The sequence below is a fragment of the Monodelphis domestica genome, chromosome 2, assembly GCF_027887165.1.
Source record: "Monodelphis domestica isolate mMonDom1 chromosome 2, mMonDom1.pri, whole genome shotgun sequence".
Lineage (NCBI taxonomy): Eukaryota > Metazoa > Chordata > Mammalia > Didelphimorphia > Didelphidae > Monodelphis > Monodelphis domestica.
Window position 1 is genome coordinate 432,077,196 of NC_077228.1, and position 26,031 is coordinate 432,103,226.

Consider the following 26,031-nt stretch of genomic DNA (forward strand, 5'->3'; position numbering starts at 1 on the left):
GCTGAAAACTATTACTGAAAACTATTACTGGATATTGCTACTCAGCCAATATACTGTCTAATGATGCTCTGATAGATGAGGAAATGGAAAAACAAATTTAGAAGGTCAACATGTCCTTTGGGAAGTTGTTTAGAAAAAAAAATGGATCCAATGAGGCATTAAAGCTTAAAACCAACTAACTATCTACAGACTGCTATTCAATTTGGCATATGATTATTAGAAAAAGGGCAAATTTTAAAAATAAGGGTAATAGAAAAATTATGAGCTAAAGAAGCAGGAAAAAATAACCCCCAAATGCAAAAAAAGAAAACTCTAAGCCAAAAAAAATCCCCAAAGAAAATAAGCCCCTTAAGCCTTTGAGTTCATAACAAAAGCTTACATCTAAAAGAACACATTACAGAATGCAAATCACTTTTTATATACTGTACAAACAAAAAATAAAATGACCCTGTAAGGTAGTTAATATATAATAATAATATTAATTTCATTGGGGATGGGTTATTGACCAATAATTTTATTAGCATAGACAACTCCCCATGACGCAACCCTTTCTATCAATGCAGATAAATAAATCCTGATACTCTGACCAAGTTGCTAGGGCCAATGGAGATTAAGTACAATACTCAGAGTACCAAGGCCATTAGTAATAGAGAGGAGACCTGAACCTATGTTTTCCCAATTCCAGGTTCTCTACTTGTTAAGCCAGGTTCCTCTTTCCACTCCCATTTTACAGCAGAGGAAATTAAATTGCAAAGAGAAGATAAATTGTGTAAAATCACACAGCAAATAAATGCTGCATGTCTTAAATGGAAATCTTCTGATGCTGGAACTCATTCTACTATACTACATTGTCTCTTACCATAAGTAATGGGGTTCTGAGTTTTGTTTTGTTTTTCCCCCACAGGTAGGGAATATACAAAAATATTTTAGCAAGTTTGAGAGGACATGGTTTTGAGAGGACATGGTATAAAAACATGATTTATTCATATTTGGTGATTTAATTTTACTTTCTAAACTATGTAAAATTTTTGAAATTTCTAAACTTAAAGCTTATGAAAGAATATAATATATAAAAATTATTTTGAAATGAAAGCAACAAATCTAGTTTTGTCTTGATGTTAATACTTATAGTATATTTTAAAATATTAATATTATTAATTATCACATTGATGATATTAATGAGTATTACTAATAATAGTAATTATTAGTTATAGGATGTTAGTATTTATAGGATATTTTAAGTCAATTTTCAAAATTCTTAAAACTTTGCCCCCATGCATCATATTTCTCAAAACATCTCAGATAATGGTATTAAGATGTTTTTTCTAGCTTTAATGGGTTATTTTGAAATACTTTTTTCTATAGATTTAGGAAAAAACAGTATTTCCTAGAAAATATGCATAAATTTCAGCTCCTCTAGTAGGTAGGAGTATTACAGTAGAATATCTTCAATTTGACTTTCTGAAAGAAATTTGTTTTGATTTGAATAGAAATGAAATAAAGCTAAAAATAGCAGTAAAATTTCAAGCCTTAATTGGGGTTATATATAACCAAGGTAAGCAAAGTAACTTAAATCACATTCATTAAAATGAAACCAAATCACTGACTTCCCTTTTCAAGGAGTTCCTAAGATAATCTTGAATTATAAGAGTATTAAAACAAACAAAAATCCTCAAATGTTGACATACGTTAACTGCCTTTTTTGCCTTCTTACTCAGTGAAACCAAGAAAATCCTCATCGTCTCCTTAACTACTACCAGAGATGGCTATCTTGTTATACAACTCTTTTATAAATTAGACCTCTTGAATGTCATGAACTCAATAATATTGTAATAAGCTATGAAATTCTTGTCTCCTCTTTGTGAGAAGGTCTTCACTTCTACATAGATTGTCATATAAAATGAACAAGTAAATGGAGTTCAAAGAAGAAATAGAGTTTTAGGCAGTTCTGGCAAAGCTGGGAATAAGAAATAGGATTTATTGTCATTTAAAATCCCTCCTCCCTTGTCACATGAATAACATTCAATTCACATTAATATCTGCCTAGCAGTTGCCTTCAGGTCATCCCTTATCATTAGCATTATTGTTATCATACTTATGATTGTTTTTATAGCACCTTAAAATCATATCAGCTTCTAATACCTCTAGAAGAACTCTTTTTGATTTTTTTCTAAGTGGTGGGCAGAGTGAGGTCGAGGCTCATCACTTTTTTCCCCTTAAACCCTTACCTTCCATCTTAGAAGGCAGAAGAGTGGTAAGGGCTAGGCTATGGGGATTAAATGAATTTACCTACAGTCACTTAACTAGGAAGTCAAAGAGACCAAATTTTAACTCAGGACCTTATCTCTAGGCCTTATTTTCTATCCACTGAGCTAAATAGCTGTCCCATGAATATAAATAATATTTTAAAAATAATACATTTTAGCTTAATAGTTATATATCTTAAGCTAAAAAATTAAAATTATGTGTAGAAAGTTTTTTATATTTTCTGACATTTTCCAATTCATATTCTTTCTCTCCCTCTCTCCCTTTCTCCTCCCTGAGATGGTAGTTTGATATAGGTTATATCAGTGTTTTCATACAATACATATTTCCATATTCCCCTCCATTCCTATATTATTAAAGAGGTTTTTAGGTACAGTTCTAACCTAGAAGTAAACAACTAAATCATTTAGATATGCATTTTAGGGAGGCTGATCAACAACTCCCTGATTTAATGTAATTATTACTAGGTTTATTGACTTAATTTTTGAGAAATATTTTAGAGAAACAGAATGGAATGTGGAAGTAAAGAAAAGAATGTATGTGTTGTATTCTGAGAAAATCTTTTGGATTCTGTGCACACAAACTCTAATGAAGGCAGTAAGAGCATCCTTTTTACCTGGCTGCAATAAGATCCAAGAGATGTTGCCACCTGTCATTGACTTTTCCTAGCTTGTACTCAATCTCTGAGGCTTTGCTTTCATGGCTAGCTTTTGCAAGTCGTTCTCCCATTTGCTGTAGTTGGATTTTGTTCTCTTCAGCAACTATAATTTCCTCTTGATAATCCTGAGTAAGAAATAACAGTCATGAATGTTGGGGGGGCTTATTTTTAATGTATACACCAATGTACTATTAGGAAAAAAAATCACTTTTATAGTGTTTACTTGAGAATAATTATATGGAAGAGCATTCCACACAAATATTAGTTTTTATCTCTAAAAGGTTACTTTATTATTAGGAAAAAAATCACTTTTATAGTGTTTACTTGGGAATAATTATATGGAAGAGCATTCCACACAAATATTGGTTTTTATCTCTAAAAGGTTACTTTATTTGCAAATGCAATTATATGTTTCTGTGAATAGAGGTGATATAATACTTAAGAAGCTGTTTTGTGTTTTTATTCATTTAAATGTATTTGATGTATCATTTAATATAATGAGAAAATTTGTGAGAATTATTATAAAAAGAATCACAATGGAGGATACTGAGGCTGAACCTTAGGAAAATCACTGTCCCAAAGTTTAAATGATCGTTATAATATGCATTTGACAAGTGTTTTATTTTTCATTTGTTTCATTTATTAAATCACTATTAAGTGGGAGTGAGGGTGTTAATTTTATTACATCAAATTAAAATTATTAAATGGGAAACCCAGGTGTTGCACTGTATTCAGTGTATTCAGTAGAGACTTCTTGATGGATATATAAAATTAAATGGACAAACATTAAACATTATGAGAAGGGGTGTTTGGGTAGTGATCTGTGTAGTTGAAAGGAATACCAAATATCATAGCCATGATGAAAATGAATTCTGGATAAAAAATCATTACAAGGATCTGGGATAACTTTAATATTGAATATTTGAGAACCAGTCTCCATAGTAATTAAATGAGAGTTCTTTTGTTAGAAAAATACATGTAGACTAAGATATGTGTAAGTAAAATAAAATCTTAAAATATGAAAAGCTGGACATTTCATACCTTTTTAAGCTTCTCTATCATTTCTTCAATGAGGATATCTCCATTTTGAGAAACTTTGCTTTCCATTTGAGTTAACCATTCACAAAGCTCTTTGTTCTTTTCACTGAAGATAGCCCATTCATTCAATCTCTCATTTACCTGTTGCCGACGTAAAGATACCTGACAATGTTGGAATAGGGAATGTTGAAAAGGAAAATGGGAGAGGGGAAGTGATATAGAAAGAGAGATGATATTAATAAATATTGAAATTATGATGGATTTATTAAGAGGAATTTAAACAGTTCACACAAGTCTTGTAGAACAGTATATAAGATATCTAATGAAGTATTTAACATGGGATTAAGTGAATTGCAAGAACTTTATACTGAGTTAAGGTCTGAATTTTGGTACTGTCTGTGCCACTCAACTTCTTGTGTAATCGTCATCAAATCATTTTATCTTTCTATGTCTCAATTTTCTCAATAACAAAATGAAAAGGTAGGCCTAAATAATCTTCGAGTTATTTTCAAATTCAAAAAGTCAATAATTCTATGGCCCTCCTTCTTTCAACAATCCTAGGACCATAGATTTAATAATAATTCTCAGAGGTCATCTAATACAATCTCTTAATTTTACATATAAGAAAACAGTTTAAGCAACTTGCTCAAGATGATATAGAAGGAAAATGGAAGATCTGATATTGGAATCCAAATCTGATCCAAAATCATGTGCTATTTCCATTTTGTTAATGAATATCTTAAGACTATCAAAGACTAAGAATATCCAGGGTCTCCATTTAGAAAAATGAAGCAAGCACTATACTTTGTTACATAGTACTTGTCTAAGAAAAGATATAGGGCGAATAGCTGGTTTCCTTCATGGAAATTTACATGTCTTCTAAAAAAGCCCTATATATATTTTACTAATTTTGAGCGAATGCCATAAATTCTACTATTAGGACTTTATTACTTATCCTATAGACTACTACAATAACTTTATAACTAGTGTTCTTTCTTACCTCTAGACTATTCATATTCCAATCATCCTTTATGTCATTATTGATTATCTTTTAAATGTACCACAATAAATGAGTTATTGTGCTACCCCAGAATTGTCAGTGTTTCTCTTCTGTCAAGCTAATAAAGTTAAATATCTGATCCTGGCAAATCAAAACATATTTCTCATTTATTTTTGCAACCTTATCTCCTACTCAGATATTCTATGTTCATGCCAAATTCTATTTAGCAGCTAGGAGTACAGTAGATAGGAGCACTGGATCTATAATTTGGAAGAGAGGAGTTCAAATTCATATTGAGGTTCTTGCTGTGATCTTGAGCAAATTTACATAAGCTTTGTCTTAGTTTCTACATCTGTTACATGGTGAAAATAATAGTAGCTATCTCTCATGGTTGTTATAGGGATCAAATGAAATATTTGGAAAGCACTTTGTATAGCTTAAAACACTATGCAAATACTATCTATTATTATTACTGCTTGCTATCACTAATTCTCATTGTCCTTTCATCTTTCTCTATGATTTTGCCTATTTTATCCTTTGAATAAATATACTTCAAATACACTCCCTCCACATACTCTTGCCATTCTCCTGCTTTCTTCAGGAATTGATTCAAATGACAATTCCATTTTGAAGTCTTTCTGTTTTCCTGTATATTCTCTCTTTCTATCCAAAAGTGAATATGATTTTCCCCTACTCAATTAACTCATAGCACACATTAAGATTTTCCCCTTTGTACTTATCTTGCTTTCCCTTGTATCATAGCAATGTATGTATTTCTGTTTCTCTCTTATCATTCCCTAAGAATATAGTAAGTTCAGTAAGAGGGAAAATTATGAGACTAGCTGTAAATTGATAATTTTATTAAATCAAAATTTGTAGGGGAAAAAGATGGAAAAATAGGAGATATATATATATATATATATATATATATATAGGTTACTTTTCCTTGCTGGTTCCTTGCTATCCTGTGGCTGCCATCCCAGTTGACAACAAACATGGATGAGAAGAAGTGAAATCTTCCCTTGCCTCAGTTTACCAAACTTTTTCTCTGCCCACTAGCTCTAACACATCACATCTCAGGATCCAACTGTGGCTTTCTATTTTTCCTGGGCTTCCCCAGGGCAATGCAGGGGACATACACCCTGCTCCCTTTCTCATTATCTTTTGACTCTATTGCTAACTTTTTCTAGCAATCTATTCAAAGATTTCCTTCGCGCAGTTCCTTGAAAGCAGCATCTCTCTAGCCCATAGCATATCCATCAAATATAAACTTTATTCAATCCTTTCTATTAGGAAAAAAACTTCACTCTTTCAAAGTCCTCCTTTAAAATTTAAATACTTGTAGACAGGGTAAAATGTTAAACCATTAATATTAGGATGCATTATGATAGATTTCCTTCATAAAATATGAAAATAATAGATGGTTAGGATGTAAAAATGACACAACAAGAAGACAAATAATTATTTCTGTGAATTTGCCTGGGAAAGTTCCATTTGAAAGTGAGATCTGATTGATGTTACTAGAGCTATGGAACCTGAATATTGATGAATATTTTGAATATTTCTAGATGAGTTTACTTAAGGTAAGAATACTAAGCTTTGTATGTAGCTAGAAAAGTCCTCTAAGCCAAAATATCTCCGCTATCACTTATCAGTGGTGACAGATTCTCTGAGTTTAAGTATGCTCTCTCCTTTCAAAATATAAATGCTTCTGGGAAGGGTGAGTCATTAAGTGAATACTGTAATGTTAAAATTTTTTAATTAGTTTCCTTAGTGAAAGGGGAAATCTTAGAAAAGCATAAAAAAACTTGGTAGTAGGGGCAAAGGAGTACTAAAAAAGGCAAAGGCACAAAGGCCATGCAGGGGAGCTAAGAATGAACTCTGTCTACTTTATACTTTTGCTTGGGGTTATACCTACTGACTGGAGCAGTGTCAGGGACCCTTTTGGTAGTCTGATGAAGTCTTCTCAAGATAACATTTTTAAATGCACAAAATAAAATACATCAAATTCCAAAAGAAACATGGAAATACATTTATCAAAATATATATTTTTTAAAGTTCACAGACCACTCCCCAGTTAATAACTGTCCTTATTTAACTCAGATATTTGACCATTAACCAGAGTATAAATATAAAATAAGTTTTAGGGACTTCAAGGCCATTTTCAAAGAAGACTTTCTTTATAGTTCAAAAGGCTAAAACAAATAATTCAATAGAAAAAAGAGACTATTCCCATTACATAGATTTCCTAAAAAATTAGTTATAGAATCTTATTCTCAGTCTTCTTTCTGGATTATTGAACATTTTCCACTATGTCTCAAGGTTCTATCCTGGGTCTATGTCTGTCTCTGCCAACTCACCACCTCTTATGGATTCAATTATTATTATTATGCTGACTGACTACCAAATCTACATCTCTTCTCTAGAGTTCTAGCCCCTTGTCACCAATTGCACTGCTGGACAGCTCCAGAAGATGTCCTATAGACACTTCACTCAACAGGTTCAAAAGGAAATATCTCTCCTCCCAAACCCACTTGCCCTTGTAGCTTTCTTACTTCTACCAAGAGGCAAGTTCCCCCTACCCCTCAGTCATGCAGGATGGTAACGTCAACATTATCTTAATTATTTCCTCTGTCTAAACTTTCAAAGACAAGCACTTGCCAAGACATGTCTGTTTTTACCTTATGTCATCTTTCACATCTCTCCCCTTTTCTCCACTATTTATTACTTTTCACTCTGACTTTTGGTAAAAGTTCCTAAGTGGTTATTCTGACTCCAGTCTCTCTCAATTTCTAATCTATTCTATACATAGGTACTAATATTATCTAGTCACAGTTCTGACCATGTCACACCTCTGCTCTAAAACCTTCAGTTACTCTTTATTACTTCTTGGAGAAAATGCTTTTCTACTGGTACTTAAAATCCTCTGTGATTTTTAAAATTTTCAAGACATTTCATAGTGCTATCATTCAAATCATCAATTTTCCAAACAAAAAGGATGAATAGGTCTTCTCTAAAGTTAGTATTTGATTATTTGCTTCTGCCTTCATATAACCTCATGCCCAGAATATACACTTTTCCCATATCCATCAACTAGAATCTGCTTTTGAGGCTCCGCTCAAGTAGTACCTTTTTTACAAAGTCTTTCCTGATCTTTTCTATTTTAGAATGACTTTCCTTCCTAAACTACCTTTAAACATGCTTCTCTGCATAAAAGGTATATTCCCTAGAAATGGATCCAGATTATATTTCTTTTTTCTTTTCTTCTTCTTTTTTTTTGTAGCTCCAGTGCCTAATAGAGACTAATCACTGATTTAGAGCTTGAAGGAACCTTAGAGGTCTTTAAAAAAAAGTCTCATTTTACTCAAGAAAAATGAGACACAGATAGGTTAAATGTCTTTCTCAAGTTCACAGAGATAAGAATTGGCAGACCTACTCTTTGCACACAGGTTATTCATCTCCAAATTAAGAAAGGTCTTAATACATTTGCATTTTATTTTAATTGAATTCAACAACTTGAATGTCCAAAGAACACAAAGAACTATGTCTGTGGAAAATATGGAAAGATATAGAGTATAATATATAATGCAGTTAATCAAGTCTAGTCTCAGAGTAAACTCATAGACTAGCCATTTATGGTTAAAGATTGTATGAAATAAACATAAAAATATAACTCATAGCTAGCACATGTACATTAAGGTAGGATGCAGGCAGAGAGACAGTACAATTCCTGACTCTGGAAATAGGCAGATAGAAGCCACCCTTCAAGATCTCTGATCCAATGGCATGGCAGGATTAAATGCCTGGACTTCAAAACATATGACCCAGAATGTTTAATCAAAAGCCTAGTAGGTTTAATGTCATGGGTAAGATATAAGAGCCAGGAGAAGCAGAAACTAGTTCTCTTTGACCTGGTTCCTTCCTGAACTTGACAAACCTTAATTTGTCTGGCCCAGCCATGTGGTTAACTCTTTTGTGATATGGACCAAGGCCAGTTGAGAACCTAGGATCTAACGAAGCTGCAACTGGGCTGGAGAATTTAGGTAGCTGGGCTGATAATACTTTCTCTCTCTCTCTTTCTCTTTACTAATGAATACTTAATTTAGTATAAAGTCTCCAAAATTAATTTTTTATTCATTACAAGGTCAACTGGACAGAAAATCTTTAGTAAAGTACTCCAAGGTTCTGGGCTTAGCTCAGTGCTGCTCAACAATTTTATTAATGACTAGAGTAAAGGCAAAGATTATATTCACATAAAATTTGCAGATAACACAAATCTAGGAGGGATATATAGAGTCAGGATCCAAAAAAGATTTGACAAAGACAGAGCATTAGGCTGACTATAAGAAGATTGAAAGGATTCCCCCAATTAAAAATGGTCAAAGTATATGAATGAGGAATTGTAAGATGAAGAAATTAAATAATCCTTAGTCATGAAAAAAGTTCCAAATCACTATTAATTGGGGAAATATAAATGAAAACAACTTTTAAGTACCTATCAGACTGGCTAATATGACAAAAAAGGGACATGATAAATATTGGAGGGGTTGTAGAAAAATTGGGACACTGATACACTATTAGAAAAGCTGTGAACTGATTTAACCATTCTGGAGAGTGATTTGGAACCATGCCCAAAGTGCCATAAAACTCAACATACCCTTTGACCCATCAATACCACTAGTAGGTATGTATCTCAAAGAGATCAAAGATAGAAAAGGACTTACTTGTACCAAAATATTTATAGCAGATCTTTTTCTGATGACAGAGAACTGGAAACTGAAGGGATGTTCATCAACTGGGGAATGGCTAAATAAGTGATATGATATGATATTATCTATTTCTATTTAAAATACTATTTTATCATAAGAAATGATGAACAAGATGATCACAAGAAAAAGAAAACAGGAAAGATTTAGATGAAGTGATACAAAGTGAAGCAAGCAGAAACAGGAAAATGAATATTATACACAATAAGAGTAATAATGTACAATGATTGGCTATGAATGACAATTATTATCAGCAATGCAAGGATCCAGGACAACTCCAAGGGGCTCATGATGACAAAGACTATCCAATGGCATAGAAGGAACTGATAAAGTCTGAATGAAGATTGAGGCACTATCATTCTTTTCTTTTTTACTTCATGAATATTTCTTTATTCTAAGTAATACTAATTTGTTTCACAATGTGACAAACAAGAAAATACATATTGTATGATAACACACATATATATATAGTAGTACCTACATTATATTGCTTGCTATTTTGGGGAAGGGTTGATATCCCTTATTTTCAGATGAGGACACTAAGATCTAAAGAAGTTAAGTTAAGTTCAAGATCACACAGTTATCAAGTGGCAGAGCTGTCATTTAAAACCTGGTCCTCTGACTAGTGCACTGTTCCATGAAGAGTTAAAACAGGTCTTTTTTTTTTTTGCTTTTCTTCTTTTTCAAAAAATCTTTTATTGTTTTTTAATTCAAAGATATTTTATTTTCCCAATTAAATGTAACAATATTTTCCCCAAATTATAAGATCCAAACCATCTCCTTTCCACGACTCAGAGATGATAAAGCAATTTGATCTCCACCATACACATATAATCATGCAAAACACATTTCCACATTGATCATTGTGAGAGCACACTCATACAAAACCAAACCCCACAAATAAAACCATAAATACACTGATGTGAAAGATAATATGCTTTGATCCACATCCATCGACTCAACAGTTCTTTCTCTAGATGTGGAGAGCATTCTTTGTCATATCCCAGATATTTGCATTCCTCAGAGTAGCCAAATTTTCACAGTTGATCATTTTACAATATTGCTGTTACTGTGAACAATTTTCTCCCAGGTCTGTTATTTCACTCTAAATCAGTTCATGTAGGTCTTTCCAGCTTTTTTCCCCTAAATCGTCTTGTTCATGATTTTTTACAACAAAATAGTATCGCATCACCAACATATACCAGTTTGTTCAGTCATTCCCCAATTGATGGACATCCCTCAATTTCTAATTCTTTGCCACCACCAAAAGAGCTGCCACAAATATTTTAGTGTAAGTAGGTCCTTTCCCCATTTTTGTAATCTCTTTGGGATACTGACCTATTAGTAGTAATGCTGGATCAAAGGAAATGCATTATTTTATAAAAAGGGCATAGTTTCAAATTACCCTCCAGAATGGTTGGATCAGTTCACAACTCCACCAACAAAGCATTAGTGCCCCAATTTTGCCACATCCCCTCCAATATTTATCACTTTACTGGCCAATCAAATAGGTGTGAGGTGGTATCTCAGCATTATTTTAATTTGCATTTCTCTAATCAAGAATGATTTAGAACATTTTTCCTATTATTTTTATAGTAAATCAGGAATTCTTAATCTGGAGTTTATGAACTTGGTTTAAAAATTTTTTTTATGACTTTATGTAATATAACTGGTTTCCTTTAAAAAGCATTAAGTTGATGAGCTTCAACAGACTGAAAAAGGGATCCAGGACACCAAAAGGGTTCAGAATCATTGCTCTAAATGCTAAAAGGCTCATGGGTGTATAAAATAATTACAATGATTAAATTATGGATTCTTTAAAATGATAACAATGATACACTACTTTTTAATTCATAAAGAACAATTGAACATTATTATATAATTCTTTGGAGGCCACTTACAGCCCAAATAAATTACATTTCAGTTGAATGCATGATGGCTTTTATACTTACCTTTACATTTCATTTAGTATTTAAAAGGGGCTTTTTTATAATTGGTATTGTATCAATAGTAGATAAGAGTAGATTGCTGCTTACTATCTGAACATCACTGACACAAGAAACACATATTTCTCTGTTTCAAATACTAGTTATATAATAAACATTTGAGAAAAATATATTAAGCCAATTCAGTAATGATATTTTTATATTTCCATTTGAAATGCACAAAAATCCCTTAAAGTTATAACTAGGTATACAAACAAATAAGCCATAGTTATATGCAACACGACAAACTGCTTTGTCAGATCTAAAAATAGATAATCATATACATTAACTCTGGTAGAATATATACTTACAGCATTTTACTTCCTCATTATCATCTGCAGTTCTAAATACTCCTGAATTTCCATAAACTAAGTTAGTTGGAATATAAAAACAGCAACTGCCCTTCAACAGAGGTGTAATGCCATTTTCTAGTTATTTACATTTGATTTTTAAAATGAAACACGGATACTAGCACATTTCCTTTTGTGGTTTAAACTTGACGGCTGCTTACCGGAAACCATAGCTCAAGAACTAGTAAGAAAAACATAACACTCTTGCTCAGTTACAAGCTGAACCATTATTTATGAAAAGAACCGAAATTAAAGAACCATTCTGTCTAACAGAGTTTGTAAAAATATAAGGAGACAAAGGTTGATTTTCCTCTTGCTCTATATGACTCTAAAGATATTATATATCTGAATCCACATACACCAAACAAAACCATCTATTTCAGGCCATCTCTTCCCTAATAAATCTTAGTCTGTTCCTATCAGGCAGTAATTCTAGTAGCTAGTCAACCAGCCTCTTCTCCAGATTATATCATGTGTTCACCAATCCCAGAAGGAGAATTCTAAATTTGTTTGCAAACAGATTGGGGCCTAGATATTTATGTATGATAAATAATTTTAACATATACTATCTATCCATCTAACAGTTAACAGTAACACTTCTGAACATAACAAACACCATTATTGCTAGCAGGCATATTTATTTATATTTATAAGAATGACTTTGTTAATCCTAGAATTGATCTAGAATAGTATTCTTTTTCAGAAAGAACAATCAGAAATATATAAAAGTTTAGTGATTGCTTTTAGGTCAGAGACTTATCATCATCTTCATAACTTAATTCACAATTTAAAAAAACATTTACTAAGCATTTGTTGAGTGACTATATGTCATTTAGTGGTATTTCAGTAGAGTCAGAAAAAATAAATGGAATAAAAAACCTGTCTTCTATCCTCAAAGGCATAGATAGTCAAATAAGAGACACAAGAAAGAATTAAAAGGTAAAGGTGAGTAGGGACTATAAGATCTCACAATAGGAATCAGTTAATTAGATTAGATGGCATTTGAGGTTCCTTGCAATAAAGAGATTCTATGATTCATTGAAGTTTCTGGATTTGAAGACGATAACAAATAGAAGCTGGCACTTGTAGGAAGAGTAGAACTAACAAAGTTTAGAAGGTGATTCATGGATATATCTTGGGGGGAGCTTGGCAAATGGCACAAAGGTCCAGAGGCAGGAATGTGAATGGGATATTTAATAATATCTACCACATATATAGCACTTCAAGTTTTGTAAAATACTACAAATATTATCTTATTTTCATCCTTTTAACAACCCTCAGAGCTAAGTTCCATTATTATCCCCATTTTATTGATTAGGAAACTGAAGCAGATAGAAGTGGCTTGCCTCGAGTCACAGTTAATGAAGCTCTGAGGCCAAATTTGAACTCAGGTCTTACTGACTCAAGATCTAGTTCTCTGTCCCCTGTAGCATATAGATGCCTACAATATTTGGGAAAAAATATACAACAACCTAAAAATATGTTATCTCTGATTTTTCTTGACACCAACTACTTAAAAAATGAGTCTGTGCAAGAAGTTATGTTTTATATCATTAAATAGAATGATAATGATACATTTAGGATGAGTTTTTCAAAATTAGGACAATCTAATGAAAATGACACCAATAAGTCATCTCTAACATGCCTTGAAAACATGAAACTCTATTAATCAATTTAATGTATATTCATGCATGAAGGACTTACTGTGTTCCAGGCACTGTGCTAAATGCTAGGGATACAAAGACAAAAAGCAAAATAGCTCCTGTCCTGAAGTAGTTTACATTTTAATTAGGGAGGCAAAATGAACACATATAAAAGATGTATAAAAATGATTATAAGGTATTTTGGGGAGAGCATCTACTATTCCTTGCTCAACATTCCATCTCCCAATGATGGGCATTTTCACAGGCTGCCTCCCATGTCTAGAACTGCTTATCTCCATTTCTTGCCTTACTTGGCTATTTCTTTTTTCATTGCTTTTAATTTTTATTTATATTTTCTCTTTCAGATTACATACAGATACAGTTTTAATAATTGTTTTCTGAAAATTTTCAATCCATATTCTCTCTCCTCTCTTTCTCTCACCCTTCTCCCCAATATATGTGTACTATCATGCACATTTCAATGTTCATCATATTGTGAAGACACATGCCAATTATACAAGAAAAAAATCATGAAGGAAATAGAGTGAAAAATTGTGTGTTTCAATCTGCATGCATACTCCATTGGTTCCTTGTATGGTAATTGATAGCATTTCTTGTCATGAGCCCCTTGGAGCTGTCCTGGATTCTTGCATGGCTGATCATTTTTAAGTCATTTACTGTTGACTTTTATACATTATTACTGTTACTATGTACAACATTCTTCTGGTTTTGTTCATTTCACTTTGTATCACTTCATATAACTCCAGGTTTGTTTGTTTTTTTTTTTAAATGATTATTCTATTCACTATTTCATATTCCATTACAAGTATATACCACAACTTGTTTAGCCATTCCCCAATTAATGAACATTCCCTTAGTTTCCAATTCTTTGCTACAAATATTGTTGTTCCTCCCTGGATTTTCTGATGTCACAGATAAAATTCAACCATTTTATGGAAAGCCTTTTCCCAATCCCCCTAGCTAATCTCTTCCCTTTATTGGTCATGCCCTTTAATTGGTCATGCCCAATTTCTCTGGTAGATTACTTATTTATACATAGATGCTTTATATTATATAACATTTATAAAAATAAATGTTTAATAAATGCTAATGAATTCACAAGACATATGTGAAGGGTATGTGTGGAGAGAAATCAGAAAAGGCTTCATGTAAAAGGTAGCATTTGAGTTGAATCACAAAGGAAATAAGACTTCCAAGACATGTAAGTGAAGAGTGCATTCCAGACAAGAGGGACATGTAGTACAGAGACACAGAGACAGGAGATGAAGTATAATGTGTGACCATGACTAAGTGAGTATGGCTGGATTAGAGTATGAGTATAATAATACTCAAAATAATAATGAGTTATTATTATTAATATAATAAAGGAGTAGTATAATGAAAAGACTGGGAAAGTGGGAGGTAATCAAGGGATCAGGGAAATATAGATTTAGAGCTAGAATATTATTATAAGATCATTTAGTCCAAATTTCTCATTTTACACATGTGAAAACTGTGACCCAGAGGTAGTATGTGACTAGCCCCAAGTTATATGGCTAGCAATTATCTGTAACAAGATTTGAACAGTGTCACAGAGATAGGAACAAAGAGACAGAGAGACAAAGAGAAAGGAGAAAGACACAGAGAGATAGAGAAAAAGGAAGATAAAGAGATATTGTCAGGTCTTCAATTTAGGAAATTTGCTCTTGCACCTGTGGAGGATAAACTCCTGGAGTAGGGAGAAACTTGAAGAGGAAAAGCAATGAGGCTATGGCAGCATTATAGTCAAGAGATGATGAGGACCTCATTTAGATCCAATGTATACAAGGAATTCAAGGGATGAAAGAGTAGAAGAGTGGCCAACAATGTCAAAATAGGCAGAAAAGTCAAGTCACTGAGAATAGGTCTTTAGAGAACAGTTAAGACATTATTAACTTTAAAGAAAACGTTTCAGTTTAGGTGATGGGGAGTCAGATTATAGTGAGAAGGGAATGTTGTTTCCTGTCTTCCAAACTTCTCTATTATTGTCTAGTCACTCAGGTTGAAATTCAGTGCTATGCTCTTACTTACCCTACATATCAAGCCACTTGTCAAATTTTATTGTTTTAAATCTCCAACATCTCCTTTAGTGTCCCCTCTTTATTACTCGTATAACCACTCCTCTAGTTTAGGATTTTGTCATCTCTCCCCAAAGCTATTGTAATAACCTTTTAATTGGTTTCCTGCTTCAAGATTCTCTTCTATTCCAGTGGCCTTCATATGACTATCAAAGTGATTTTCTAAAGCCCAGGTGTGATTATGTCACTACCTTTTGCATAGTGAATTCAAATGGTTACTTGTTGCCTCTAAGATGAAATATAAGCTCCTCTGTTAAAATGTAAATCTTTTAACAGCCTGGGAAATTCTCACTTTTTTCTTTTACTTTTAATTTATTATTGCCTTTCTGCCATTGGTGAATTCATTCCTGGGTCTCCCATTTGGAAATGGGCTTTGGCTGGTTATGCTTCCTTCCTCTCCTAGCAATGTGGTTGACTCTCCAGACTTTGCCACTATACTCTAATATGGGTTTCTTTTATCCCATCTTGATCTCCTCTTACTATGACTTTATATTGTGTGTCTTCCATGCCTGGAATGTGTTTGCAGTGCCTCTGGAAATTCCTGATTTCCTTCAAGATTCAGCTCAATCACCATCTTGTATGTGATGAATTTGTTGTCCCAAAGATACTAGTATGAATCTTGTCTCAGACACTGCAGGCTGTGTGACCCAGGCAAGTCAGGTAACCTTTCTCAGGCTCAGCTTCCTCAACTATAAAATGGGGATAATAATAGTATCCACATTGAAGCAATACTATGGAACTCAACTGTTTTAAGTAAAGTACTTTGCAAACTTAAAACACCATAAATAAATGTGAATGGAATGTTATTGGGCAGTGAGAAATGATGAATCTGGGATGATTCATAGAAATATGAGAACATTCTTATCTAGAGTAAAATAATCAGAAACAAGATCATTATCTGCAAAACAATGATGAAAACTACATAAAGTAAATGATTGTTAAAAAGAAGTTGAATTAATTTGTTACTGAAAAGCTACTGAAGTCATATAGACCAAATAATAAAACAGGACTCTTCCCTCAAGGAAAGGGGACTACTTAGAATATTGTGTACGCTACTGGATATGGGCAAGGTAATGAATGGTTTTGCTTAATTGCTTTTCTTTGTCACAAGTAAAGCTTTAACCTAGAAGAGGGAAGGAAAGATAAATGACTAACATAAAAAGACAGAGGACATCAATGGAAACAACTAAGTAAAACATGTGCATTACCTGATGACAGAGTTCTTCCCACTGCCTTTGTAGCAACTCTATGCGTTCATTAAGGATAGAGATATCATCAGCACTGATGTATGCTGAGAGAGTATCTTTCAGGAGTGCCAGATGTGCTAAGTCATCTGTCCAACCTCCAACAGCATTTTCTAACTCCTATATGAAAATAAACAAGTGTGAATGTTCATGTTTAACCAACAAGAAAGCCTTTGTAAAACTCTAATGAGTTACCTAAATAGTATTTTCACTTTGATCACATTGTTACATATTCATTTTGGGAGAGTGTATTTATGATAAATGTCTATTTAAATTTGGATTTCTTTCTTCTACTCAAACTTGCTCTGTTTCCATAATATTTGAGACAGCACCTAATTTTAGTCAACTTCTTTATTAAACTACTACATAGACATCTGGGTGGTGGATACATTGCTAGGTTTGGAGTCAGGAATACTCATCTTCATCAATTCAAATCTGGCCTCGGACCTTTACTAGCTATGTGACCCTGACCGAGTCAATTAGCCCTGTTTGCCTCAGTTTCCTAAAAGTCAAATGAGCTGGAGAAGAAAATGGCAAAACACTCCAGTAACTTTGGCAAGAAAACCCCCAAAAGGGTCACACAGAGTTGGACTTGGTTGAAACAACTAAACCACAATAATGCATGGTCATTTGGAAGTTTTGTAGATTCTAGTGGAAAAATGCAAAGTTTTAGAGTAAATTTTTCTACTCTGAATTCTGAAGTGATTCCTCCCTTGTACCACTCATCTCTCTTTATAGGATATCATTTAGTTCTAACTCTTTCTTTACTAATTTGGGATAATCCTGATGCTTTTTTGAAAGATTCACTCCTAAATTCACCTTTACGTCTTTAATATTTTTCATGTCACACATATTCAAAATATGCACACAATGAAACAGTTCCCCATTATATTATTAAAACATAAAATATATACTTAAAGGTGTTGCAGTGGATAGAATGATGTACTTGAGGTCATAAAAGCATGAGTTCAAATGCTGTTTCAGTTACTTAGTGTGTTACCTAACCTCTGCCTGCCTCAATTTCCTCATCTTTTAAATGGGGGTAATAATCACACTCTGAAGATCAAACAAGATAACATATGTAATGTACTTAGCAAATTTAAAATGCTCTATAAGTGCTAGCAGATATCATTATATTTGTAAATATGAAAATTGTATCTTACTATTATAATACATGATGGAGAACCTAATATTATTGCAAATCGCAAATCTAATTATTTAAGCTATTGAGAAAGCTAGTATCATTTGTTTTCTAATGAAGATTTTGACACTGTCCCAATAATAATGTTCCAATGCCTTGATATTGTTTTTGGAATGTTTTTACAGGTTTTTCCTTTTCTAATATGCAAAGTTTTTTGCTCTCTAATAACCTCAAAATTACAACTAATTGATCATATAAGAAATGTATTTTATATAGACTTTTGGTTCTTTACAAAAAGGTCAGTACAATTGGAACAAAGCAGAAAATCCAGGAATCCGTAGCTGAGTCTAAAAGTCTCGGTAACATGGTTATATATAACTTTAGCCAATATCAATCCTTTGGTTTGTTGTTAAAGTAGTAGAGTATTAGGGTTTCAGGGGGCAGTAGAGAGGAAAGACTGAAGAAGGGGGAGGCAGGAAGAAGTTTCTTTCAGCTGAATAGAAATAATACCATTACTTTTGTTTATAACAATTGACATTAGTTCTCTGATATTCATGCCCTAAGGCAATAATAGTTGGCTCATCCACCAAATTCTCCAAGTTTCAATGTTACTCTTAATAAAATAGAGAAATCTAATTTAATCTTGAAAATAAATGAGTCAAAGATATTTCTCCTTTGACTTTAATTCAAAGCCTGGAGTATCAAAGAATCATCAAAGTGGAGTATAGTACTTTGCCCTGGTTTTTTTTTAACATCTTCCCAAAACACTTGAAGCTCCTCTTCTTTTTTAAGTCTCCAGGATCCCATTGATGGTTATCAGTTTTGCATTTAAAGAAGAGCGTATAATTTCCTTAAGTAGCTTTAAATTTTTTTATACTAAAGAAATTCTTATTAATATCTAATATATGGCTTTCAATTGTTTTAAATGGTAAAGATAAACTACTTTATAAAGGAAGTCAGTGACAGATTCCAGGTATGCTAACTTGGTAGGAAGGTGACTTAGTCTGTTAAGAAATCTTTTTATTTCACAGCTCTGGAGCGTTACTTTCATATCAATGGGACCTTACAGATCAAATATGAATTCTATTATATAGAATAGTTTTATTTTATTTTTCTAAGGAATCAGTAGGAGGAACTCAGGATCATCACTTAATCTATAGACTGTGGTGAACCTGTTTCTATTAAGCTTTCCTAAAAGGTTTATAAAAGTTTATTATTCAATTCTATAGAGGTATGTTAGAATTCTAATTCTTTGTTCAGATTTTTTTTATCTTAGAACTATTTATATAAGATTTAAAAAATGTTTCTATGAGAAATAATAGCTTATATATATTTATAAAGCAGTTTATATAAGATGCTTTTCATTAAAATATTTAAACAATTTTTTTGCATCTGCAAAAACAGATGTTTGTCCAAACTATTAGCTATTTTTATGCTTCAGAGTTCACTATTTGTCCAAGAACAATATTTATACAGATGTTTAAGTTTTGCAATTCTTTTTAAATATGTTATCTCATTTGATCCTCAAAACACCTTATAGAGATAGGTGCCATATAGTACTTCAAAGATGAATAAACTGAAGTTAAAAAGTTAGTGAATTTCCAAAGGTCACAGAGCTGGGGAAGCCTCTGAAGCAGCAGTTGCTGACCAGTTCTCCATTTGATGGGCCACCTGGTTGCTTAAATAATAATAATGTTTTGAATTTTAAAAGACTCAATAAATCATCCATATGTACCTTATGTCTGTCTTTTTGCATTTTGCTGGGTAAGAGGAGGAAAACTGGGAAACTAGATTTGATTTCACAAACATTTACTGAACACCTGCAACATGCAAGGCATTATGTTAGAACTTGTTACAGCTGAATCACATAAACAACTTTCATAATCATGATTTTTCCCCTACAACTTTTGTTTTTATAATTCTGTCTTTCCCAATGATTAGCTGTATAACTTTGGACAAGTCACTTTACTACCCTATTAGTCAGTTCTCTAAACTGCCAAAAAAAAATGAAGTTGAATTAGAAAGATCTCCAAGAGTTGTTAACTTTTTATTACAAGCATTTAGTTGGCACAAATGATAGAATATTGCACCTGGAGCCTGGAAGCCCAGAGTTCAAAACCAGCCTCAGATATTTACTAGTTGTGTGACCCTGGGCAAGTCATTTAATCTCTATCTACCTCAGTTTCCTCAACTATAACATGTGGATAATATTGTCTACTTCATAGAATTGCTATAAGGATCAAATTAAATGGTGTGTGTGTGTGTGTGTGTGTGTGTGTGTGTGTGTGTGTGTGTGTGTGTGTGTATGCCTGGCATACAGTAGGCACTTAATAAATGAATGTTTTCCTATTTCCTACTAGAATGTATATCTACTAATATAGTAATGGTTTCTCAATGATGTTAAATTTCAGGAGCTAATAGTTTAGGGAGAAGTCTGTATTAGTTCAGATTCATTTCCAAGTACAATTTAAGGTCTTCAATTTGTAATCTGTTAATTGCGTTAGTCCTGGAGACTTGAATATGCCATCTCCCTTCAAAAGCTCTTGACATATGGAATATATCTGGAATCAGCTACTAAGTTTTCACAAACCATCTAATAGGACCCAGGAGGCAGGGGGTGTTCCTCAGAAGGTAATTGTCTGTACAGTTTTTTGGTTTGGCAATCTTCCAGTTTGCTAATGATTAAGGCAGAGGAGAAGATAGGTTTCCTTAAATTGACATTTCCTCATAATAAGAAGTCTTTGATTCTCATTTTATGCATTTGCTCTCTTAAGTATATGTCTGTATGAATTTTTATTTATGTATTTTACAGGTTAAAGAGAGGCATAATTTCATTAGTTGCTATAAATCAGATATAAATTATTCTCCCTAAAGCAATTTGCCTTTGTGTAATGTTAACAGCAACATGTTTATACTTGTGTATAAATGTAGGGATTTATATTTATTAGAAGCAAGATTCTCACTTTGGCAACACCAATACCACAACTGGAATAATGCAAGAAAATTAGGATGGCCCCTATCTAAGTTTGATAAGCAATTTGGTGAAGTGTTCCATATTTTTTCTAATATAGTGCAGGAAGAAGGAAGTGGCAAATAAAGAAGACATAACTTAGTTTTGAAAAAATATATACAAAGAGAAGTGAGTAGGAAAACAACTCTTAAATGGGAATCAAGAGAACTGGGCTGGAATTCATGGTAAATACTAGTGGGGGACCCTGAACAAATTATTTAACTACTTGGAGTCTTAGTTTCCTTATTTGTAAAATGAAAAGAGTAATACTTGCACTGCCTTGTGAGGCAGTGTGACTCTATAAATGCAAAATCAATCCATAAATATGAGATACTGGTTCTGATTTCAATTTTATTATTACTGTAGAGGTGAAACCTCAAAGGTTACCTTGCAACGCATTTGTTCTGTGTGAAGCTCGTCATGGTGATCTGGCAATGGTTGAGCAAGCTTTTTTCTGAAGGCTCTTAATTTCTCCAAGGAATCAGCTATTCCTTTTTCACATTTTTCCCAGTCCTAAGTAGAAAGAAAAAACTGTATGAGTCTCTCAGTAGAAACTTAGATTTGAGGAGAATTAAAACAAAATAGTCTACTCAATCTTTCAGAAATTAGTTTGGGAAAAAATATTCTCTAAAGTTTCACCTGGATGTTAAAATGCAACATCAAGATTTCAAAGGAGAGCACTATAAAGGATATAAGCCACACCAGAACACAAATGGTGTGGAGTAGTCACAGTTCTGTGCTCAGCTCTTGAACCTGATAACACGGTTTTCTTTAGCAGTGGCATTGTCCATTTGTCTCACTATATAGGCTCTTTGGGCACCTCTAAAAGAACTCTGCACAGCATTCAGCATTCTCACCTACTACTACAAAATCCGATACTTACCTTCCCTACCCAATACTGGGTAAGTACTTTTTTCCTCCAAATTTCTTCCTATTTTACAAAAAAAAAAATCCTCTTTGCCCAAATAACTTCAAGCTTGATTCCAGGTAAAAGATGATAAATCAATTCAGCATGCTCAAAGGAGGAGGGAAATAACAATAACAAAAATAATGCCCTTTCTGATCATGAATTTATATGCTTATATTAGATATTTTAATAAAATTTTCAAATAAATCATTATAGCTTATATAAACTGAAATCTTCTGAAAGTAAATAAATTTTGCTTAGAATTAGTGTATTGGCTTTTTATTCCACTTAATAGGAACAGAGACTTAGAGAGGTGAATATGTGGTTTAGATTTTTAATCTACAGTGAACTGAATTATAATGAGTTCATTTTCTGCACTGCATATTCACTGCACTAATTTTATTCACATTTGCTTGGAGACAGTAACAACCAACAAGCTAAAAATATGTTGGGTTTTTTAATGTCTGGTCTGGAAGACAGCATTAAAATGTGGCCTCACAAATATCATCTTAGCCTAATCATCATCATTATCATAATAACAACCATAATAAATGATCAACTGTTATACAAAATCAAATATACTCTCACAAGAGTGGAATAAGGATTCCACTTTGCAAAGATTTTTTGTAGTATCTTTTTGCAACCAAAAATCTCTCCACCATACAAATTTTAAATAAATTCTTACCAGGGGCTGAAGTTCTCCAGCTAAGTAGATATATCATATAAATCAACAAATGGTGGAGCAGCACAAGAACAAATGGGGTGAGTAATGTCATCAAAATGTTTAGACTTGATAATGGATCCTAAGACTAAGTGTAAGCATCAGATCATAAATTAAGTAGTATATTAAGTAAAAACTATCCTAGGAATTGCAATAATAATAAAAGCACATGTGTGAAAGAAGAGTCAATTCCCATTTAAACACTGGATAACTGATAACTATAATCCTATAATTACATGTGTGTTACATATACAGATATTTACACACATGTGCATAGCATTTTTCCTGATCCAGTTTTATTTTTCTCAACATTAATATAATAGATATGATATACATACATAATTTTACTTATTATCAGATAAAATGGAATACCCCATTTATATTTTATGTTAATCTGATTTATGCTAGAAGCAAAAAAGCAAATCATTTTGATAAGATAGTGGGAATCTGAATGGTGATAAATCTATGGCTTTTCTATACAGAGCTTTCTTTCTTTTATTACTTTATTCTAGGAAAATAGATTTCACTAATGCATGATGTAGATGACACGTCAGTCAGTTAAGAAATATTTAGTAAACACTACATACCAGAGTGCTAGACATTTGAGATTACATAAAAAGGTAAAAACACTATTACCTTAGTGAAATCTATAGTGTACCCCCATTCTTTCCTCTGATTCTGCCACCACTCTGCAATAGGTCCTCACCATTCAAGTCTGCTGACTAATCTCCTTGTCATAAATCTCTTAAATCCTCCACTCAGATGTCAAACTAATCATCCTGACCATGTCACTGCACTATCTAATTAAGGCTCACAGATCTGCATTAACTGTAGGATCAAATAGAAATCTGTTTGTTTTTTAAAGCCTTTTCTAACCTGGCTTATTTCTGGTTTTGTTGTTGTTGGTTTTTGTTTTTGTTTTGTTTTCTTATATTATTAGCATACTTCTATCCATTTAACTCTAAAATCTGGTGACAATGACTTCTAACTGTTTCTTGCCAGAGACACTCCATTGGCCAATCTCATTGGTTTTTACTGACTAGACTGTGAGTCTGGAATACCCTTACTCCTCTTACCTCCTGATTTCTTTCTTCAAATCTCAGATAAAATTCTACCTTTTGCATAAAGTCTTTCCTGATCTTTTTTTCATTCTAATACTCTCTCATCTAGATAATTTCAAATTTATTCTGTCTATATTTTCTTTGTCCATAGCTATTTGCATGTTGTCTTCTCTATCATACAATGAGCTTTTTAAGGAGAGACTTTTTTTTTTGGTCTTTTTTTAATATTCTCAGTCCTTAGCACAGTGCCTAGCACTTAATAAATGTTTGCTATCATCACTTTAATACTGGTTTGGTCCTCTGGAAGCTCACATTCTAAGGAGGAGGTAATATGCAAATAAATATATATATATATATACACTATATATAGAAGATGATCTCAAAGGGAAGAGACTCTGAAGGAAAAATATGGAAAACCCTTCTATAGAGGTGTATTTGAGCCAAGTTCCAGAGGAAGACAGGGAAGCCAGTAGGCAGAGATGAGTATGGAGAGTATATATACAGATAGGGAAAGACCTAAATCAATTAGTTAACAAATATGAAATTTTTACCATGTGATAGTCACTATGCTAAATATACACAAAAAAGAACAAAAAAGATTTTTGTTGTTCATTTTTTTCCATTGTGTCAAAATCTTTGTGACCCTATTTGGGGTTTTCTTGGCAAAGATCCTGGAGTGGTTTTTTATCTCCTTCTCCAGTGTCAGAGGCTGAATTTGAACTCCAATCTTCCTAACTCCAGGTCTGGTGCTCTATCCACTGCACCAGCTAGCTGCAAAAATAATACCTGCCCTCAAAGAGTTTACATTTTAATAGGAAAGGTAATATATCTATATAATATCTCTCTCTCTCTCTCTCTCTCTCTCTCTCTCTCTCTCTCTCTCTCTCTCTCTCTCTCTCTCTCTCTCTCAATAAACATTTATTAAATGCCTACTATGTACCAGACCCTCTGTTGAGGGCATACAAGACATATAGAGAATAAACGGGCTCTACAATATAAAAATGTTATGAGGCATTATGTAATGGGTTTCAGATTTTCTTTTTCAAAAAAGATTTTTTATTGGTCTATGATTTCACTGGCATACGGAACTCCTAGTGAGGAAATTACTCTCCTCTTGATAAGAGTTTGCTTTAAAATTAATCTTAAGAGTATTTCCTTGGCTACTCAGAGGTTAAATGACTTGGCCAGAAACACACAGGCAGTATGGAGTCAGAGGCAAGACTTGAAACCAATTCTTCCTGATTGCAATTTTAGGTCTCTGTTCACTAACATTAAGCTTTCTCTCTAGTTGTATTTACTATAATAATGGGCAAATGGGACACAACATTTAAAAAGGCTCTTTAAAAATTCAGAAGTCAAGCTCTTGCTTCCTTTCTAGATGAGCATCTACACTTACTTTTAATAGGAAGCCAAGTTTTTTCTTCTGTTCTTCAAGGCAGATGCTGGCTGATTTCCATCTCTCCTGGATTTCCATGAGTTCAGCCTGCAGGGCCGCCTCTGCTCCACTGTCAGCAGAGAGAAGCAGCTGTTTCCCAGCTTCCACAGTCAGAATGTAGCTCCCTTGTTGCCGAAGGAGAACTTTTTCTTTGAGCTGAAAAGAACAGATTTTTAATGTCTCCTCCCCTCTTTTTTAGAGGGGCTACAATAGTCACAATATGAAAGATGATTCTTATATATAGGACTTTGGATTTCACAAGATAGAAATATGACCAACATGATTTAATCTACTTGAGTACAGGTAATATGTCATAATTATCTTGTTATTTCTTCCAGGATCATGTATAGGACATCATCAATAATAGGCATTTAAAACATTTTTGTTGTTGATGTTGAACAGAAATCCCTTCTTAGTTGGGTGAAAGCAAAGAAGTCAGGATAGGAAGAAAACTGACAGACATCACAAAGGCTTTGACACCTTTTACCTCTTCTGTAAAATTTAAAATAAAACATTTCCACTTTAAGTGGAAAATATGGCCACCTTGAATTTTTTCTGCATTTATAATCTGGTAATATCACTATGAATTGGGTAGAAAATCCTTGGCATATGAAAGTAGTCTATGGAAAAGGTTGCCATGTCATTTGACCATTATTATGATGATGAGTCTTAAGAAAACATTTCAATTAG

The 26,031-nt window shown here is 33.0% G+C and overlaps 1 protein-coding gene across 19 annotated transcripts in view; it reads right to left on the reverse strand.

Moving 5' to 3' along the window:
• Positions 1–26,031, reverse strand: part of SYNE1 (spectrin repeat containing nuclear envelope protein 1) — a 569,990-nt gene that overhangs the window by 60,697 nt on the left and 483,262 nt on the right. For all 19 annotated transcript variants that reach the window (XM_016428964.2, XM_056818948.1, XM_056818954.1 and 16 more), the window contains 5 exons: positions 25,303–25,497; positions 21,605–21,730; positions 17,031–17,186; positions 3,965–4,123; positions 2,882–3,048 (listed from right to left, as the gene is read on the reverse strand). In XM_016428964.2, coding sequence (XP_016284450.1) covers positions 2,882–3,048; positions 3,965–4,123; positions 17,031–17,186; positions 21,605–21,730; positions 25,303–25,497 — 803 coding nt within the window. The remainder of the gene's footprint in view (positions 1–2,881; positions 3,049–3,964; positions 4,124–17,030; positions 17,187–21,604; positions 21,731–25,302; positions 25,498–26,031) is intronic.